Below are 22,205 nucleotides of genomic sequence, written 5' to 3' on the forward strand. Positions count from 1 at the left end.
GAAGTATTTTCCTTCAATGAGCCTAATCTCTCATTCCAAGGCCCCGCCTAGACTTTTACATTTCTCTTAGTTTAGCTATCCTGATGTGGCTAAACTGAGACCAGAGATTCTTAGCATTGAAATTTGCCAGCTTTAGCTACTGTTTCCTTCTCTGAGTAAGAGTGATGGATCATTAGAAACAGGAAATAGCAGAGGTGGAAGAGGTTTTGGTGATTATCTAGTTTAGCATTGGCATAAGCTGAGACTATTTATGCAACTGTTCTCTTAAGATGCTCCTTTCTGTCCAAAGGTCTGCAAATAAATAAGGGCATGACATTCGAGGAAGAATGATGCAAAAGCACATTATGATAAGAGGGATTTCATCCTAGAACCAAAGGCCATGCTGCTTTGTAGTCAAGATCTCCATGATGGACCCCAAGGTGGTGCCTAGGCCCAGTAATATTCTCAGCATGTGCCTGAGACAGCCCAAGATTCCTCCAACAGAAAAAACTCCATGTGTGGCTCCTGCCTTCCCAGGGCTTCCCACTAGCCCTGGACATGGGATGGCTTAGTGAGTGGCTGCAGCCACCAGCAGCTGAGGCTGCGAGTTCACCTGCCAATAAAACCAGTGTCTAAATCCCTCTGGTTTGTGGAAGACTTTTTCATCTGTATAAATTCAGCCTGTAATGATACCTACTCTACAAGTTTGAAAGTTGTAAATTGTTTTTTCATACAATGAGTTCAAGCAACACAATAAAGGCATTTGAGGGAGTTAACACAGATAAGTGTTGAATTGTGAGAAAAAAATAGAAAAATACTAGGCTTTGAAATAATGCTTTGCAAATTTGGCTGCACATTAGAATCTCTGGGAGAGCTTTTAAAAATATAGATTGTGGTAGACTGTAAAAAATGGCTACAGTCTTTCACTTCTCAGTTGGCAATGTGCTTTTTCAGCTTTTTCCATCGACAAGTGGAATCTCTTTTCACTCCTACCCCTGTGAGGCTGGACCTATGGTGTCCTTCAGTGAGCAGGATGCAGCAGAAGTGATCGTACCAGTTCCATGCTTTGGTCTTAAGGGGCCTTGTGTGATTCACTTGATATCCTGGAACCCTACCAGGCCACTCTGCTGGATGATAAAGGACAGCAGAGCTCAGCTGATTAAACTAAGGCCATCCTAGACTGGCCAGTCCCCAGCCAACAGGGGAGCTGACTACAGATGCATGAGTGAGCCCAGCCCAATCAGAAGAACTACCCAGTTGAGACCAACCCCAATTGACAACCAACAGAATTATGAGTTATAAATACAGTCGTTTTTTAAGCCACTATGTTTTAGAGTGGTTTGTTCCCACTAACAAACTAACTCAACAAAAGCTAATGGCTACACCAATGTTTGAGGCCCACCCTTGTGGAATTGGATGAATTGGTCTGGGATGGACTTTAGGTACAGTATATTATAAAAGCTCTCTGGGTCTGATTCTCATGTGCACCCAAGGTTGAAAACCACCAGTCTAGATGAAGGCAATCAGTGCTTCATGGGCTGGGCTATAGGTGAGTTAGACCAAGGGTTAACTCAGTGGAACTCATTTGAAGCTTGTGGGTACCTAAATTTTTTCCCCATAAGTTATTGGGGTACAGGTGGTATTTGGTTACATGAGTAAGTTCTTTAGTGGTGATTTGTGAGATTTTGGTGCACCCATCACCTGAGGAGTATACACTGCACCATATTCGTAGTCTTTTATCCCTTGCCCCCCTCCCACTCTTCCCCCCAAGTCCCCAAAGTCTATTGTATCATTCTTATGCCTTTGCATCCTCGTAGCTTAGCTCCCACATATCAGTGAGAACATACGATATTTGGTTTTCCATTCCTGAGGTACACCACTGAGAATAATAGTCTCCAATCTCAGATATCTAAATTTAAAATGAATAGATGGGCTGGGTGAGGTGACTCACGCCTGTAATCCCAACACTTTAGGAGGCCGAGGTGGGCAGATCACTTGAGGTCAGGAGTGAGAGACCAGCCTGGCCAACACGGTGAAACTCCGTTTGTACTAAAATACAAAAAAAAAAAAAAATTAAGATGGGTGCATGCCTGTAATTCTAGCTACTTGGAGATGGAGGTGGTGGGAGGGTTGCTTGAACCCAGGAGACAGAGGTTGTAGTGAGCCATTGTGCCACTGCACTCCAGCCTGGGTGACAGAGTGAGACTCCATCTCAGAAAATAAAATAATAAAATAAAATAAAATAAAATGAATAAACAAACTCATTGGCTCATTAACTTAGAGAAAATAATAAGCCAAGATAAAATCTGTATAAAGTGTTAATATTTTCAAAAATCTGGGGCAAATGCAAAGATGGAAGGGACTTTTGATTAAACCAGGTTTAACCTTGACCTTGTACAGGTGCAGAAACTGAAGCCCAGATGATTTAAATGACTTGCTCAAAGCCATACAACTAATTTGTGGTAGGGTTTAGATTTTGTATGAGGCCTTATTTTTTTTGTCTATTTTTCTTGATTCTTCCATAGGGTGACAATAACATGACCCTTCTTTTGACTCACCATATGTGACCTCGTACAAAGGTAAGTCTAGGACAGGCTATCTCTAAAGTGTTAACAGGTTAAGAAAAAAGGTAGTTTTTATGGAGCATCTCTCATCTTTTGTGATTTATAACAAGGATAGCAGGTTTGTTGATTATAAAATGTGTCTTGCATACTGTCAGAGATAGAAATTGTAGTCTCACTAAGAACAAATTTACTGTTTTTTATGAAACCACAACGGGATGCTGTAGGGGGAAGAGTGCTTAATTCCTTCCTTGAAAAGAGAAAGAAGGCAACTGAGCCATGGTCAATGAATTAAAGCAGTTTATTTAACATTAATTGCAGAATTTACAGCACTACCATTTAATGATAGGAATAAAAATAGAAAGAATCCAGTGTAAGCGATGTTGCAGACAAAACATTGGGGTGGGAAATGAGCAAAACTGAAAATGCAATTAACAAACATTCAAAGAAATCTTCCAAAAGGACTGGGAGCTTATCGGGGATGGGCATCCCCTTGATGATGAAGTGTGATCCTCATCCCCACCAGGATTTCAGGGCAGCCACTGAACATATACCCTGTTGACCGTCCCTGGAAAGTCTTTCAGCACAGTCTGACTTAACATGTTTGAGATGGGGCAAAATCTGGATTATAACACACTTTGGAAATATAGCTCAGGGTGAAAGACAGTAATAGTGTGGATTTGTGTGTGGGTTTTCTTTTTCAGAACGGAAGAGAATGCAAATTTTAGGGGTGTGTTTTCCTGATTTTAAACATGAGAGGTGATGTCAAAGGGATCAACTGAAAAGAACAGTTTAAAGTTTTTCCCTACGATTTTCTTGGAGATAATACCTGTGAAAGCAAGAAAATAAAACAAGAGGCGTATATGTGACTCTCTGATCTCTTGTCCTCTTGGAATCTGGAAAGAGACTTTTCAAAGGTAGTTGGGTTTCTACTAAAGGGCTGAGTTTCTAGAATAGCTACCTAGAAGGCAGGTGGCAGAGTAAGGTCTTTGAGCATATGGTCAAAGGAGGCTCATACTCTATAGCCATTTTCCCATAATTTAATGAGTCCCTTTTTTAACTTTAAAACTTTAAACAGATCTGGGACAAATTATTCTCTCTTTACCTCCTCCTTTCTTCCCTCATTATAGTCACCTTTCAATCCCATCAAGCAGTCAACAGTATAGAACAAAGGATGCTAGTTCTGCAGGCCAGCATGTGAAATTTAAAGGTATTTTCAAATAGCAAGAATAAACACATCTGAGGCCCAGGCCTAAAGTGAGAAAAGACCCAGGACTGACTTGGATTCTGAGAACAAAACTGGATGGAAGAAAAGATACTGGAACTTGTTTTCCAGTGGAAGGATAGTTCCTCTTGTAATAATTCACTGGCCAAGGAAGGATCCACAGTATCTGTGTTAATAAAGTATTGTCTGGGTGGAAAAATTTGAATAGAAAGAATGAAAAAAAATGGACCAGCTCTTTCTCTATGGCCCAGGAGAACACTTTTGAGAAATGCAAAGGATGAAGAAGAGAACTAATTGAAATGCTGGTCAATCCCTAATTATCTTTTCCTATGAAGCTCTTTGGCATCCTAGACCTGGGGAGAAAAGACTGAACTGCTCCTGGATTGCAGGAAGGTTAGGTGATTGAAGATACGAATTAAAAAGCGGAACCAACACGAAGATTTTGCCCGTATCATCTCAGTCCCTGCATCTAAACTTTAGTGGTTATTTATCAAGTTATCAATATGAAGCTTGTGTTTTGTTTCAGAAATTTCAGTATGCCAGATGTTTTACAACATTCCATGGTAAGAAGTTTGCTGGCATCACTTGGACTTGTGTAACACAAAACAGTAAAGAAAGGAAACAATATTCTACCTTCAAGGAAGTATCTGTTAATGGTATGACTACCTATCCGATTGCTAGTCTTTGGACTCTTTTCTTCCCAGGTGGCAGGCTCCTTGTCATAATCTGAAAAAACTTTCCTAGAGATAAAGCTGACTCTTACGCTAAAGGTCAAACTGGACCAAAGCAAAGGATATGGGGGGAAAAAACCTCAAATTCTACAACTTTTTGAATAGGACTTTCGAGCAGAGATAAAATAGGCATTGACTGGCCATGCTTTTGGCTGGGGCAATAGCTGTGATTCAGCCTGTCCCCCAAGACAGACCAACAGCATTGGCAATGTGCACTGCCCCTGCCCCCTGAGATGGGAGCAAAGCACAGGGAGATAATGGGGTCTCCTTTTCCCTCTTGTATTTTTCCAGATCAAAGAATTGAGAATTGCTAAAATATAACCTAGCAAACAATAGGAAACTCCATTCCATACCTTTCTTTGTTTTCTAAATAATCATCTCCAAAAGGTATAGATGGGACAGCTAAGCAGGATGCAGAGGATGGTGGGAAGGGGACTTCTGATGTGGAAGAGCCCCACTGGATGGAGGGGACCTGGATCCTTTGCAACCCCAGGATGGAGGAAGAAGCCTTTGGTAATGTCCCAGGGAAAGCCACCAGATGGGCTGCAACAGCCTTGACTGGGTAGAGTGCAAGGTGGGGAAAGGTGAGTGCCTGGTGGCCCACAGAAGATTCAAGGTTACTATTTTCTTTTTCCTGCCTTTCATGTATGAATTGGAGTCTGCCTTCATGCTGGCACATGCTCAAGACCAAAAGACTGCAGGGAAGTGTTGGAGTCCAGAGAGAGTGAGGTTAGAGATTTTTGGCCCAGTTCTCTTTAAAGCTGACAGATACAGAGATTTCTTCCTAGTACCAAAACCTACCTTCCAGCCCATGACCTGCCTTTTCCCAGGCCAGGCCCATGTTTCCCCAAGAGGGCAGGAGAGAAAACCAGGCCAAGCTGAGGTAATTTCATAGTTCTGTGACTCCAAGGAAAAGGACATCCATTGGCACAAAGCATTGAGCAAAAACCCTTTAATAACAAAATAACATTCACGATGTAGCTACTTCAGTTGTCTGGAAAACTCAGCTTACACTTGATTCAACATACCACTTTCCACAATGTTAAAAAAAAAAAGGTCATAAAATGGCATAACAAAATATACCTTGGGTTTCATAAGACAAGTCTTCTTGACAAAGTGTAACCAGCCAGACCCATGCATTGCCTGTGATTAAAAAAAAAAAAAAAAGGGCTGGGTACACTCATGTCTCGAACACCCCTCTATTTTCTTTGGATCAAAAATGGATTTGACCTTTGTAGATTCTACAATATCTGCATTAAGAGGAACAGTTTATGGGTTTGTGAGTGTCAGGAAAACTTTGCTGAAACAAATATCAATTTTATTGTGGAAGAACATATAAAGCTTTCTGGAAGATTAAACACTGTTACAATCATCAACTGTCTTACAAAAGCCAATTTGAAAAATTCTTGTATCTGTTCCCATCTTTGGCAGATTAATAAGGGAAAAATAAAAAGACTATATATCAAAATTTACATTACCACAATCTAATTTATAAGGCCAAATAAAAATATGTTGCTTTTTATTATGCACGAGAGCATGTTCCCAATATACTCTCATTGACAGATAATATGAATGCTATACTGTCAGTGATTTCCAATATTTTGCATAGCAGACTTCTGCTTTTCAACCAAGGTTCGCTAGGCTGCATGCTCCTATGCAAAATAAAGTGTGCTTGGCAGTTGATTTGGCTTTATGTCAAGCATTTTGGTTTGGGAAATATGAAACTCGAGAACGAGTCTTTGAACCCAAGTATAAGAGAGAACAAGTTTGCCCAATCCCGTGCAACTGAAAAATAGTTTTGACATATAGAGACCTCAGATAATTGAAGGATTTAAAGAAGATGGTTTTCCTAAAATGGGTTTCAAAACTTCTTCTTATATTCCCTTTTAGATGGTAGATGGAACATTGTTGGGCAGGTAAAAATTAAGTGAGAGTCACCTCCAAGTCTAGGGAGGGACGGCCATGATAGCTGCACATGTGAAGTTTTGGGAAATGGCTGCGTATTTTTGCCCAAATCACTGAAACAGTTGGTGGGAATGTCCAGGAGAGCAGACAAAAGAGAAGTGGGCAGAGAAGAATTAGTAATATTGATGCCATTTGAGTTTCTACTGGGAGCTGACCTGATCATAAAATACTAGAAGAAATCACGCACAGTCAAAAATAGCCATTCCCAAGCAGAGATCAAAGAGGGCCACAGCTGGATGAGTTTGCACCTACATATACATGGCCAGTTAGGTCTAAGTTCATGAGCATAAAGCCAAAATAACTCCTTTTTGTGGAAATTAAATATGCAAAGGTGAGTTTTTCAATAGTCGCTTTCAAACCCCTCTCAGATATGGTGATATATCTGGGTTATGAGGATCCCAATTTGTGGAATGCAAATTGGCTAACTCAAAAATTTGGAATAACATTTCTCATTATAAAGTTGGAACCCAATTCAATGTGACTCATTTTCAGATCCCAACAGATGTAAAGGGTATTTTCGAGGTGACACATCTCCCAATAAAACCAATATTACCACCATCTGAGGCTGAACTGTGTACATTTTCACAGTTTAATGTATACACAACTGTTCCACAACTGCTAACAAACAATAGGCGCCCATGCATAAATAAAGTCCATTGAACCAAAGGGGAAGATCTAGTTCAAAATGAAAAATGTTGCTATTAAGACCACAATGCATCACACTGCTAAATTTTTAGCCTCATGCATAAAATTATAGCACTGATTGGCAGTTGCTAATCATAATACTACACTGTTAACACAGAACAATTAATTGTTCAGACCAAGTAGCACAAATGTAGAAAATAATTATTCTTTTCAACAGAGCAAATGAACACAGATTGTTTCTTCAGCAAAATATGAAACTGTAAACTTTGGGCTCATTCTGCAACTTTCCCCAATCCAGCATAAATTAAATCCAAAGGGGAAAAAAAAAACATACATTTTCTTTTTAAGCGCACCTTTTTCGTCTATTACAAAAGCACAACCTAAAACGTATAAAGCTTTTTTTTCTTTTTTCTTTTTTTAAATCACAGTTACCAAAAGAAACAGTGAATAATTTATTACATACGCTATAATAACATTACTCTAAACACTATTGTCTATGAGGTATATCTGAGAAAATTCGGTAAGGAATTGCGCGGTCTGCATTGCCAACATGCCCGGGTTCATAGTAAAGCTTTGGAACCGTGAAGAACTAGAAAAAAGGGAAGAACGAGGGAGGCAGAGGAGGAGACATAGAGAAAGAACCTTTGGTATTAGTACAAATCTTGTTCTTTGCAGGGTTGCATTGCAAAGCACCACAGTACAATAAGCCCACCAACTGACTGTATGGAGGCCCAGTTGAAGCTGAGGTATTCACAGGAAGAATTAAAAAAAGCACAGAGAGGTCCAGACTGGCTAAATCGTTGCTTTGGTTCAAGCAAGGCACTCGTCCCGTGGTTATGTCACACTTTGCAAGTGAAGCATGAGGCTGGGGGGATTGCTGAGGAGGGGTCTGCCAAGTGGGGATGTTTTCTGTGTTCAGGCTGCCATCGCTCTTTCTAGATCCTCTCTTGTATGGATTTGGCAGTAGGAAAGATGGGGATGGTGATGTTCGCTTATAGGGGAGCTCTGCTGCTCAATGAATTAAGTCATCTTTGCTCTGTCTCCCAGGGATTCTGAGAGTTCTATTTCCAATAGGAATTTAGGAAGAAAACCAAAGCAATGTGCTCTTTGGAAGGAAGGCCTTACAGGTTTGCCTTGTATAGGGAGAAGATGGGCCTTGAGCTTGTTTGGACAGGAGGAAACTTTCACATAGGATGGTGCTTGAAAACTTCAGAAAGAGAGTAACAGTGTTTCCTACAGTTTGTCAATCTGTCGTCTACATTTCTCTACTAGCTATGCTTTGTTGATGCATGAAACTGATGAGTTGATTGGTCTCTTCCTCTCTTTGCTTCTTTGTCTAAATGGTCTCTTTAAAAGCTCAAAGATAACTACATTATGTGAAATGCAAAATACTAGCACTCAAAAAGAGCTATATGGACTAGAGGCAGATCTTTGCATTTGTCTAAAACCCATTTGGTCAAAAGCTGAGACAGATTCATTGGCTAACACACAAATCACGTTGATGAATGGCTCTTAATAGTGATTTAATCATTTAATGGAATCTAAAGAAACTTGAAGAGGACCAATTAATTTCATGAGTAAGATGGAAAGAGAGAAGCAACTTTAAGTAGCCATTTTTTAAACTCGCATATTCCTCTGTAATTTTGGGGTCATTTTTCATTTACCATGAATAACCCTTTAGTATCAAATGATGTAAGGCTTAAACTTCTCTCATAAATACACAGTTGGCTTAGAAATGAAATGTAAACACCTACAACTAAAAAGGAAAAGGCTGAAGAGCTTAAATGTCACAGGTGCCAATGGTGGTCAAGTTCCCTTTCTTGATAAATACTGATTTTAAAGTACCCATAATAATCAAAGCCAACAGGCCAAGAATGAACTTTCTCCTCCCACTGAATTAAAAAGTTATTTATACAGTGCTTTGTAATGGAGAGGTTCAAAAGTGATCACACTGTTGGGATCAACACGTTTTTCCTAGGGCAAAAATCCTGTATGAGCCCTAGTATTTCAAGGCAGGCCACCTTCACGAAGCAACTGACCATATGTGACTATGTACTAATGGGACACTGAAAATGCTTGTGACTAATTTTACAGCTGAAAATGTTAAGAGATAAACCCCAGTCTCTGCTCATTGCTAAAGGATTGCCACCATCCTATTTGTCAATATGGGACCACTCTCATGCAGAGGTAGCACTGCACAATAGGTGGAGCACTGGGGCAGGAACCAGGAGGTGTGTGTGGGCTTTCACTCTCAAGAGTTATTTGATTTGGATAACTATTTCATTCCTCCGGGCCACCGGGGCTTGGACTAAATGATTCCTAAGGTCTCTTCCAGCTCAACTACTCAATGGTCAGAGCTTCTGTGGTTCAGTAATTGGCAATCTTCACTGTGATAGGTCCCAGCAGGTATAGAGGCCATGGCTAGGACTGAAGGCCATTTCCAACCAGTTTCCTTCCCCAATTTGTAATCAGAATTTAAGGAATCCAATTACAGCAGCATCTGAACTCGCATCTTGAACATGTGGAGCAGACAGCAAACATATAAGAGAAACACAGAAAATATCCCTTTCCAAATTAGCAGCCGCCGTCGCATAGATAATTATTTCTTTGGGGTATCTGAGCTGTGGCTTTACATACCATATGTCAGAGAAAATCGTTCAAATTATAAAAGAGCACAAGCAAAATGCAGACCGCACAGAGAAAGAAATCTTTGGTATCTTTGGTGTCATCAACACGATTAAAATTACAAATGGAAAAAGTCAGTGAGGTAGCCTTCTTTGGTTCTCACTAGAAATAGAAAGTTTTTCCTTTTTTTTTTCTTTTTTCTGCTTTTTGTTTTTTTCCTTTTTTGTTTTGTTGCTTTACATACACACAGAGTTCATTCTTGGAAGCAGCTAGTGTAAGGGTTTCTCTCTTTTTGTTTACGATTTTTTTAAAATTTATTTTTCCAGTTTCTGTATAGAAGCCCCGAAATCCAGGCTGGTGAAGCAGGGTCTCAGCTTATGTTTTCTGAATGCACAGGTTCAGGCTGAATAGTCATTGCTTGTCCACAAAATCTGCTCTGTTGTTCTGACAGCAAACAAACTGCAGTGCTCTCTGTTGTTTTAAATTAAAAATATAAACTATACAGTGCACCTTTCACAGATGCTGAATAAGTTAAATAAATAAGTTACAATATGAAGGCTCCGAGGGCCACAATAATTAAGAGGTGAAGTTCGCCTGGTACCAGGTGGGGCTGCGAACTTAAGTTAAATAATTTAATAATTGTTACTTAGACTATTTTAAAAGTTAATTTAAGAGAGAAGAATATCCCAAATTCTCTTTTTGTAACCTGTATTTCTTCCCTGTCTGTAACAGAATTTCACTGCTTTATAAAGCAAACTAAACTTCAAGAGTATTCCAAGTAGAATTTTGCATCTCTGATGCACCATTGGTCTAGGTTTTGATAAATAAGTACAAGGAGTAGAATCAAACTAAGGAAGGATGATTAAATAATTACACAAATCCTATACATTTATGTACTAGAAGCTAATTTAAATAAGTTAATTACATTAATGGTACTTAGCTTGTTGGGTCATAACCCAAAGAGACAAGACAAAAAACATTCTGTGGGGCGGGGCAGAGGGTGTCTTCATTTTTTGACTGACAACATGTATAACTTCTTTTGATAGTCTAAATAAAAACAAAGCAGGAAATTATAACCTCTAAAATTTTCTCATGTTAAAGACCATTTAGATGTGACAAGCATGAAAAAAATCACCACTCCCCACTAGCTAACGCAGTCTCCTCAAGACCGCAGTACCATTGTCTCAATCCTGGAAACCAGAGCCCACTGTCTCCCCATTGGTTTGCGCTTGACTTTACTACGTTTTCTTCTTTTTCTTTGTTTTTTCTTTTTTTTTTTCTTTTTGTCCTTTTTCAGGTCTTTGGATTTAGCTTTAGTTATGAAAAATCCAGAATAAAGCTATTCAACCGAAGTCATCAAGTGTAGGTGTCATCCTAACACAGATGATTAAATAATATACAAGATTTCTTGAAAGTTGAGTTTATCTTGGATATGCCCAAATGAAATTAATTCCAAGTGTACAGGATGAAGATGCTGGGATACTTTTGTTTTCCTTGCACTGTGGTTTTCAATGTTACAATAAATAATGAAAACAATGTACACTGTAGAAGTACCACATACATGTTAAACGATGATTTAAAATTTATTTGTTGTAATGGATTACAGTATATACGTATGAAGCATGTCTGTACACACTTGTATGTACACAGTCTAGACACCTATAGGTAACGTGTGTTGTTATAAAGTCATCTATGAGAATACATGTTAAAATATGTATCTAAATTTGTATACATCCAAGCGGACAGACTGTATAAGCCTTAGGCACACTTATCTGCCAAGGTTTATGCTACATGAAATGCTTGCTGCTAAAAATGGAGCAGAGCGGAAGACTTCTAAGGGATGAACAAGCTGGTAGCAATGTGTTTTCTCCACTAGAAAAGGTATTAGCTTGTTACTTCCAATCAACCTAACTCCAAAACCTCTAAGGAAAGCTTGGGCTCTAGCAATGACTGCTTCAGGCTGTCAGAGTCGTTTTGGTGTCTGAGAATAATGAGCCTCATTTAAGGTCCTGTGTGATTCACACAACAGCCCATCAGCCTCAGTGGTAAGTTCTGTATCTACCTATGTGAGGTCCTATATATTTTAATAACTACTTCTGTATTTTATAAGTATTCTGAGACTTTCTAAAACAGATAAACCCTCCCCTCTTTCCCTCCCTGACCTTGGAAACAAACAAATCATTGATAGAAAACAGGCATTGAGACATCCATATTTAAAGTCAACATCATTATCTTATGAGACTTATACAACCAACTGGGGTGCCATTCTTCATTCAGTAAGGATTTTTGTGGCCTTATTTTAAAACTAGAATCTCCTGTTGTTTCAGGGGTGACTTGGTCTTAGCTAAAGAAACAAAATTACTAATATATCAAGTTTGGCAGACAAATATCAGAAAGTTATAGATATACCAGCTCTACCCCTTCTTCATCTACCATTTCCACTTACTCTTCCTGGTTAGGCTAAGAAGTCTGAATCACACAGCATCAGCAACAACAACAAAAAAAGTCAGCTCTAACCTGTCACGAATCTAGAAGATTATCACCAAGGTAGTTGTGTCTGGGCCTTGTGGTCAACCTTGACCACATGTATCATCTTTTTCTCCACTTTTTAATAGAGTCCATTGTTCTTCAACAACACTGGAAACAGGCCTTTTCTTCTTAGATTTTAAAATATCCAACTATTCAAACTCCTGAAAATCCGAGTTCGCTACAAAGTCATACTGTCATGAGACTTTAGTAATGATAATCAAACAGACATTCCCATAATTCTACCAACATTTTCAAAAGTGGGGAAGTTTCCCCCATACCCAGATAATAGTGATTTTAAAAATCTGTTCAACTTGAATTTACTGGCACTAGTAGGTGGGTGCCCAGTATAGACAAAGAAAACTGATTATCTAAAAGGTATTTATTTTTGGTTTTGAAATATGTTGTTTGACTTAGAAAAGTGTGTGTGTGTATCAGATTTACATTCTAAATGTTGATTTTATTTTAGCTTGAATTGAAAATTATTTTGGATTTCCTAAAGCCTACAATTGCCAAGAGCCTGCAGGGGGAAAAGGGAGCTTAGAAGCAACGCTTTCTGGATTTCTCCAGAGGAAGTGCCATGCTTCCTGGCTCAACTAGCCTGCACCTTTATGCATGGTGCAAGCTAAACACCTCTTTTACATTTTGGAAAAGCTTTTAAATATTGGTGTTGAGTTTTTATTGTTGCTGTTTCCTTTAAAAAAAGAAATGTATTGGCTCTGGTTTTTTTTTTTTATTATTTCCTGGAATGAAATAATTACATCCCTAGTACCAAAATCACATTAAAACAAAAACAATGCAAGCCTATTTGTGTAAAGGAATAAAGGAAATTGTTTTTCCACTCAATGGCTCTGAGTGTTTTGATTTCTGTTGCCTCAAGAATGTGAAATTTGGCTGAGAACTCCTTCACACTGTCTCTTTTGCTGATGGCTGAGGAATGCCTGGAATTTTCCTTGGATTGAGGTAATGGATACTAAACTATAACCAAACCCAAATGGTTATTTTCTCTGAAATTATTAACTTAAATTTAAAAATCCTTGAGTAAACTCACTGGGTTAAATTCTATTACCTTTCAATATAGAAATTTTTTTCTGTTAGATTTCTAACAAATTGAAATTCTGCAGGGCTTAAAATTTTGACACATAACTGTATAGATACACATACATATTTATATATGTATGTGAATAATTTTCTAAAAGCAAGCACTTCTCTCTGATATGACATTATCTGGAATGAGACATTTATTAAAGCTCCTTGGGGAGAAATTCTTGCCTTTTTTTTTTTTTTTTTAACAATTATGACATGTTCTGATTATCAGAGGACTGGTTTGACCAATGTTGTAATGTCAGGTCACAAAGGCAGCCTCTACTGGTCTAGACATCTTCAGAGGATGCTGGAGACCCAAATGCTGAGATTAGTATGTCAAAGAATCACTAACCAAATCAAACAGGCTCCATTCCTCAATCCAGTCTGGAAAAGAGCAACCATTTCCATTGGACACATGTCACAAGGACTCGTTTAGAAATACCCAAGTTGAAATCAACCCACATGGGGACATTCCTCTGCTGAAATATGCTCTTTTCTTAGTCCTTTGACAAAGGAAACATGGAGTGTGAGCAAAGGACAAAGGGACACAAGGGAAAAGCCAAGGAACAATCTCCTAGGCAGGATGAATTATAAAAATTGTGGAGAGTCACATTCTCTCACAGCTCCTGCATAGGGAGACCCACATAGGGGGAATGAGGAGGGGGCACAAAGAACAACAATGGGGCTCTCCAGGGGAAGGACTCCAGGAGTCTCCCCAAAATCTGCTTTATATTTTCTCTCCAGGATTGAGACACTCTCCCCCATCCCACCCAACACCACCGCCCACCCCAGTGCCAGCTGTGGTTGCACATAGGCTTGTCAAAATACGAATTGGTAATTACCACCCTGAGGAAATCTATTAACCCATTGCAACAGGAGTTGGGCTTCCCCTGTGAGAAGTCCCTTTGGTGGACCTGCTCACTGAGGGGGTCTGGCACACCCAGATGGGACAGGGCAGCTCCTGGAGAACAGATTTCTGGGCTGGCCTCATATTCTTTAACTGGTGAAAATGGACCACCGAGCCTTCCCAACAGTTACAGAAGATGAGCACCCCACTGTCAGGACCCAGTTCTGGGCCGAGTCTGTTGGATGTACTTCACTCACCACCTTAATCCAGGCTGAGGGATAGAATAGAGATGACTTCGGATACAAATAAAACTCATTTACACCATGGATCCATTTATCAACAGGTTAAATGCTAAAATGCTTGATCTTGACTTTAAACCTTTCCCAGAAACTTCCATAGAGATCTGAATACTTCAAGTCATCCACAGTGGCAAATTAACTCTGGAATGGCATGAGAAATGAGAAAAATTCTGAACCGAATACTTAACAAATGAAGCACTGGACCAAAACAAGACGTGAATTTGGACAGCAATAATTTTGGTTATCACCAATGTCAAGTTGATCTATATATGTATTTTATATATTATATATATCTTTCTTTAGAAATGCAACTTTACAGCTGATTTTTAAAAAGCTAATAGAAAAGTAGAAACTGGCAATTATTTTTACATGTTTCCCCCCACCCCCAAATGAAGCCCTGTTAGGATGTAGCAATCACGTGAAAACGAGGCTGTAAATTCCTCTATAAACTCTTTGGTTCTGTGGCTTGGGAGAGGATGCATCACCAAGACCCCTATCCCTGACCCTCACTCCCTTTCCCTCCCCTGATGATGAGACTCTGAACATAGAAGGAACCAAGTCTAAGGGTTAAGTAAAGAACATTCAAGTGATAGTTATTCCCTACCCTCTGCTGAGCAGAGAGAACTGTTCAATATCCCAACAGATTAAACTTGGAGTCCATGGAAACTTTTGAGAGATTCCATGTTGGGGCAAAAAACCATAAAACAAAATTAAAAGGAAACAATAAAATCAAATAAATGGCCCTTTCCTTTTGTTGCTCAGAGAAACATAATTGATTACCTTTATACAGATCAATGGCGCTATTAGTATTTTAGCCAGGCAAGAGGAGATAATGAACTGAAACAAAAGGTGTGAGAAATCCTCATCTTTGGTATTGTAGCTGTTGAGGTTTCTGTTGCTCTGTTCCGTGTTCTTTTGAAAAACTGCATAGGCACAAATTAAAGACAATCTTCAACTTTAAGATTACCGTGTGAGTTGTCAAATGAAGCAGCAGCCACTGAGGCTCTTCCTTATTTCTATCTTTGTCTCAACCCTTTCTTTAAAATCTGCTTCCAAAAAATGTCCCAAGAGGTCTGTTTGAACACAGTGTGTCTCGCTGTTTTTGTTTTCGTTTATTTTCTGGCGTGCTTCCTTCTTATTGGTGGTGATTTCCATTGATTTACAGATTTATTTATTCATTTTAATGGGACAGTTTTGTTTGTTGCAGAAGTAGGTGCAGAAAAAGTTTCTTTGGTTTCGATTAAGTAATTCATAAAAAAGTCAGTCTCAAGTGTCTGTAAAGAATCATTGCAGCGTTTGGCTTGCTTTGAACACCCCCATGTGGCCCCACCCGGGGCCATTCACTGGTAAATATGCACATTGTGACCTTTGCAATCTCCCAGAGTTCTGTGGGCGCTCTTCCACTTGCTATGGGAAGGTGACAACTGGTGTGGCAAAGCCACCCCTCTGGGTGGCTTGGCTAATGTCCTTGGTGTAGCTGGTCCACTCAGCCCGATGATACGCCAAATGCAAGAGCTGAATGCCATTCGCAGTTGCAGAGGTTTTCTGATTTCTAAAAGTAATCACAGTATTTTTAGGCTAGAAAATGACAAGTCATAAATGTCTTTGGTTTGCAGTATTCTGCTTCTTTGGTGTGCTGTGTTTTCTCCAGATTTATTCAGCCGTTTTGCAAGGATGATTCAACAACAGAAGAGATTTAGGACTAGATGACAGTCATCAGTACATGTATGCAGGTTTGATTGATTTTTTTTCTTGCTAGAAAACACAGAAAACATCCCTACTAATGGGATGGATGAGGAAAAACCCCAAATCAGAAAGAGTGAGAATGGATTACGTGGTGGTCATAACACACAGTAGGAGGGACCAGATGACTGATCAACCAAGAAGGACACATTAATGATCTAAAAAAACCTAGATCTTTTAAAATGCTGCATTCGCTCCATGCACCGTTAACAGTTAAATTGGCCTCCTGAGTGTGCGTCTGCATTATGTACAACAGAATTTGTAGCAAACTGCAAAATGTGCTTGAAGCCATATTCTCATCAATTCCCTAATGACTTCACAATAGGTGTCTTGAAAATCCAGATGTGGAGAACCCAGAACCTTCCTTACTTCTGTTTATCTTTGTTGTGCTTGATACTTGGAGCGCAAGTGAACTGACTGGTTTTTTTGACGGATCCAAGACCATATGAGATTTCCAGGAGGTAAAGAAAAAAAAAATTGTAAGCTGGATCAACTTAAAGCTTTCTAAATCATTCAATGAAAATATATCTGGGTTGGAAAAACAGGTCCTTGGATTTTTTTTCTTTAACGTCCATATTTAAAACTTGTGCTCAGTAATTACCATTCTGATGTTTTTTATGTTATGGCTGTGAACTTGGACATACCATGGTATAATGAGGCTAAGCATGTGGAAAGCAAATGAGGTCATTCTTGTTGCTAGATTCTTCTCTTATTGTTGTATCTTGGAAGCCTAAACTCAGAGTCCTTACATAGGCAAAACTCCTATTGTTACTCATAGGAACTCTGACTGCAAGAAGCTGACAGGACCTGAAGTGGGACGGATGACATTTTAAGCAATCCTGAGCTTGGTTGACACCACACTGGAATTAACTCGCTCCAGGAAGGCCCCATTTGGGTTTCTGGGATGCTTAGCATGCTCAGAGAACAGAGTCTGGTTCTAAGAGATTAATTTTTCAGCTTGCACTTGGACTCCATAGCCATTAAAAACAAATAAAGAACACCTGGTCTATGATTACAGCTAGAATATAAGTTTCTTTGCAAGAGAATTGTGCTTTCAAATCACCAGTGAAGGGCCCCAGCTAGGAATCCGGTGTCTTTTTCCTTTGTTTTCTTTTGGTATCTGTTGTCCTCATTTGGAGGTGACTTGTGCCCAAGTGAGAGTCCTTCCATCATGCTTTGGTACATGTGCTGGAGGTGGACGAGGAGCCCCCTGTGCTCAGATCGTCTTGCCACTTCTCCAGGCTGCGGCGCCGGGCATTCATGAAGAAGTTGCTGACGGTTGTGAGCTCCAGGCCCAGCTGCTGGGAAATGGTGATCTGCATCTCCTTCGACGGGCGTTTGTTCTCCTTGAAGATGGCGAAGAGTGTTCGGCGTTGGAGGTCAGTGAACACCAGGCGGGACTTCTTCTGGGAATTGTTCCTGTCTTTGTTTGGTTCTTGCTCTTTGCGTTTGCACGCTTGAAGGGAAAGAGAAGAAGGAGAGGAGTCAGTGGGCTCATCTGAGAAGATGATCCATGGAAAACATTGACAAAGTTGTACAGAGAGATGTAAACTGTTAAACTTTATTGTGCTAACTGCCCAGCTGTCAATAACCAGCCTTCCCTGTAATCTCCGGGTGATGGAAGGCATCAGTGAGTGAGTGGGGGATGGGAGAAAGGAGAAAGCAGCACGGCTGTTTCACACAGTCTGGTTTTGAACTAACTGCAGTTGTCTTTCCCTTTTACATTCTCCCTGCTCTAGCACATCCTTGAAATTCTTTATCTCTGAAATCAGGTGCCACGAAGGCAGGGAGGACTCCAGACCCCGGGGTAGGGGAAGCCTGGTGAGGCAGTTCCTCTTTCATATTCACCCTCTCGAATTGTTTACAGCTGAGTTGAAATTACCTTCTGGAGTCAAAACTTAAAAGTGCATAGTTTTTCAAAATCAAAGCTTCTACCCATGTGACTCTAAAAATTGTTAACGGAATGAATTTAGAAGTGACAGAATGATGGTATCATCCCAACCCAAATTCCTTTCGTTCAGACTTTTGAAAAATTAGAACAAAACAAATAGAAGACCAAGGGAGAGAAAGACTAGAAAAATTGGTTTAGCCAATTCTCATTTGGCTAGTTTGAAACTGGAAGCCAGTACAAGAAGACAGGGGATGAGGGTGGGGGAAGAAGCCCAGCGTTACAATAGGACTTCAGGCTTGTAGGTATGTTAGTATATGCAGAGTCTCTTTGATTTGGCAGAAGTGAGTATCCATGCCTGGGCTGACATACGCAGTCAAGGACATTATGTGTCACGAACTCTCCCTTAGCCTACAAGTTCCTAGAAGGCAGCAGCCAGGCCTCTGTAGTATTCCTGACTGATTCTTTTTGGAGCCATGGATACAATGAATGTTTGGGACAATGAGGACAAATGGCTTCTTGATGCTTTCAGGGAATCTGTACACTTCACAGACAGGTTTGGTGTCTCAGCAAAGTGACCTGTAAATGTTAAATACAGTATTACAAATCATAATGCTAAAACACGAGAACGTGTGTTACAATCACTTGAAATGGCCAGGTGCAGTGGCTCACACCTGTAATCCCAGCACTTTGGGAGGCCAAGGCAGGCGTATCATGAGGTCAGGAGTTTGAGACCAGCCTGGCCAACATGGTGAAACCCTGTCTTTACTAAAGATACAAAAAATTAGCTGGGCGTGGTGGCGGGCACCTGTAATCCCAGCTACTTGGGATGCTAAAGCAGGAGAATTGCTTGAACCCAGGAGGTGGAGGTTGCAGTGGGTCGAGATCACGCCATTGCACTCCAGCCTGGGTGACAGGGTGAGATTCTATCTCAAAAAAAAAAAATCACTTGAAATAAGTCCCAGCTCTGCTAGGGGTGTGGTGACAGTGTGGCCTCAACAGGAAAAACTGGGGAAAGGCCAGGAAGGAGCAGAGGCCCAGACGGGGCAGTCACCCTCAGAATCCATCCCACTGGATATTCTGGCCAGAGGTTGAGAATCCCTTTGCAGTGGACTGACATTCCCCAAAGCCTGGCACCCAGGGTGCTGCTCAGATGCTTTCCTATGTTTCTCAAAGCACTGGCTTGTATATTTTGTTTCCTGGCCTTCGGGCGCAGCATTTCCTACTCATTGTGTTCTGCAGGCAGCATCTTAGGTGGAGGGTCTGCTATGGTGTCTGAATGTTTATGTCCCCCCAAAAATTCATATATTACAATCCTAACATCCAAGGTGATGGTACTAAGAGGTGGGGCCTTTGGGAGGTGATTGGGCCATGAAGTTGAAGCCCTCAGGAATAGGGTTAGTGCCCTTATAAAATAAGCCTGAGAGAGACCTCTTGCCCCTTCTACCATGGGAGGACACAGTGAGAAAGTCTTCTCTATGAACCAGGACACAGACTATCGCCTGACACTGAATCCACTGGCACCTTAATCTTAGACTTCCCAGCCTCCAGAACTGTCAGAAATAATCTTCTGCTGTTTATAAGCACTAAGTCGTGGTATTTTGTTGTCGTGGTTGTTATTGGAGCCTTAACAGACTAAGACAGGATTTAACCTGAGGACAAACACTTATGGGAAAGATACTTGGAAGCTGAATTTCCTTCTACCTAACTGGCTGCCCTCCCTGCTGCATGCTGTGTGCTATAAAGTAATATAAATGAATCACTCCTGAAATAATCAAAAGGCACTGATACTCTCAAAGGGCAGGAAGAGGAGAGCCCCTGAATGGGAAAGCTGCTAGGCTGTATCAGCTTGGCTAAACTCTTTCTTCCTGATTTTTCCTTCTCTCCTTTCTAAAAGTATTCATATTGTCTTCAAAAATTAAACACACACAACACATCCACATAAAAACAATTTGTTTTCATCTTAAAACTCATTCTCTTGGGGCCTTTTGGCTTTCTTGGATAAGGAGCACTTCCCCTGCAGTGGGAGCTCAGACAGAAAGGGCTAAGACTGCTCGCTGCCATCCTTCTTCCAACAGCTTACTGGTAATGATTTCTTCTTTGCTCATTCCTGTGAGGACTGCATATTTTTGTTGGATTCTGATGATTCCTGTGTGGTGGTAACACACAGAAATAGCCTTTGCAGGGAAACCTTGTTTTGAGGTCTACTCTCTCTTGCTCAATCTGAAGTCCTCTACAGCAGTGCTGCTAAACTTTAAGGTGCATAGGAATCATCTGGAGGGCTCATCAAAATGCAGATTCTCATGCAGTTCAGCCTGGACAGGGCCTGGGATTCTGCATTTCTCATGAGCACCCAGGTGATGCTGATGCTGCTGGTCCACATGCCTCGGTTTGAGTTGCAAGGGTCTGCCTGATTTCTACAATCTCAGAGGAGCATGTTATGCAATGGAAAGCTCTGGATTCAAACCTGGGCTTCCCCACCTCCAAGACCTGGGGCCTTGCAAATTACTTAGCCTCTTGATGCCTGTCTTCCTCATCTGAATAAGGAAATAAAAATGTTCAATTCTAGAGAGGCTTAAGTGAGATAACAGGTACATCTTCACTTCATACTTTCCTTCCCATTGTATTACCCCAGTAACTCTGAGCTAGGCAAATCAGGAAAAATGATTTTCATTTTAAAAGGAAATACATGGAGACCTTGGAGTATATGTGATGACACTGACACCACATCCCAGGTTTGCTGCAGACCCAGGGAAAGAAAGAATAAACACTTCTCTTGTGGGGAATGGCACCCACACCCAACTGCACATCAGAAGGGACCTGTTTGCAGGGCAGCCTCTGGGTCTCCACCCCCAGAAATTCTGATTTTCACCATGTGGGGTGAGGTTCTGGAATCCGTGCTTCTATAAACCTCTGCAGCCCCCTTTAAGATGTAGAAACCACTATGCTTGCCCCTACTGCCACTTCAGGTCAACCGCCCCTGACCCTACCCCTGGGACAACTGGTGCCAAGCCTTCATCTGGAGGATTCTGAATAAATAGTGATGCATGATAATCTCCTGATAACAAAATCCAGGCAAATATCTTCTGCAAACATTGGCTGAGATCCTCTGTCAATTCACGCTCCTTTGGATTAACCACGTAGCTCTCAATTTTCATACCAATATTGATTATTCTTCAGATAATGCTGTATTTGTGCTTTTAATAGGGTGATTAGACAGTTTGGGTACAGGTCCACATTGGCTTGTCAGATTATATTTTGTGTGAGATACATATATTTAAAATTATATATATATATACACACACACATATTTAATATAAGATAAAAATATTAAAGACTTAACGTGAAGCAAACTGCACAGAGAGAACAGATCAATACACCCTGCCTATGCCTTCCCAACAGCCTTTGGAAGCCACCAGATGCCACAGCAGCAAATGTAAAGCTGTAGCTTGCAGTCTAGAAGTGTATGGCAAGTTCAAATGCCCCAAATAATGAGGCAGTATGTCCATATGTTGCCCAGGGTTTTTATAGCTAGTAATTGCCAGCCATCGATTTTGACAAAAGCAGTTGATCAGGAGCTAAAGGAAAATAAAAACAGGAGGGAGAACACCTGCCTTGAAAGTCTAAGAAAAAGTAGACAGATCCAATGACGTCTGGGAGCTGGTGTGAGGCTGTGACCTCAGCATCCTCAGACCTGGGCTGTGGAGCCAGGTGTGCCTGCAGGCACAAGCAGAGTGCAAATGGCTTTGGTGCTGTTCAATTACTACACTCTATAGTCGACATGTGCCCATTTCTGAACAGCCAGGAAAGTGTCAATAGCTCCCTCCAACCCAAGGATGCGACAGAAACCCAACGAAACAGCAGGTGTTCCAGTGGCATTGATGGATTCAGTCTTGACACAGTCACATGCTGGTCAGGGTCTCCTGAACTCCAACTGCTCAAAGCCAGTTCTGCCATGGAAGGTGCAAGGTTAGCCCAGCCCTGTCTAGACCATTAGGATCTGTTTCTTCTCCTCTCTCTTTTAGGAGGAAAGCAGGGAGGGCATGCCAGGAGCTGATGTGTCACTGCCTGATGGGGAGGTGGGT

At 40.7% G+C, this 22,205-nt stretch overlaps 1 protein-coding gene across 1 annotated transcript in view; it reads right to left on the reverse strand.

Annotated features, from left to right (window-relative positions):
* Positions 1–2,823: 2,823 nt before the first annotated feature.
* The window catches only part of ONECUT2 (one cut homeobox 2), a 56,056-nt gene continuing 36,674 nt past the window's right edge, over positions 2,824–22,205 (reverse strand). Inside the window, exon 2 of the mRNA XM_030810095.1 lies at positions 2,824–17,688. Within this exon, the coding sequence (XP_030665955.1) occupies positions 17,402–17,688 (287 nt within the window). The 3' untranslated portion in view covers positions 2,824–17,401. The remainder of the gene's footprint in view (positions 17,689–22,205) is intronic.

The sequence above is a fragment of the Nomascus leucogenys genome, chromosome 4 (genome assembly GCF_006542625.1).
Source record: "Nomascus leucogenys isolate Asia chromosome 4, Asia_NLE_v1, whole genome shotgun sequence".
Taxonomy (NCBI): Eukaryota; Metazoa; Chordata; class Mammalia; order Primates; family Hylobatidae; genus Nomascus; species Nomascus leucogenys.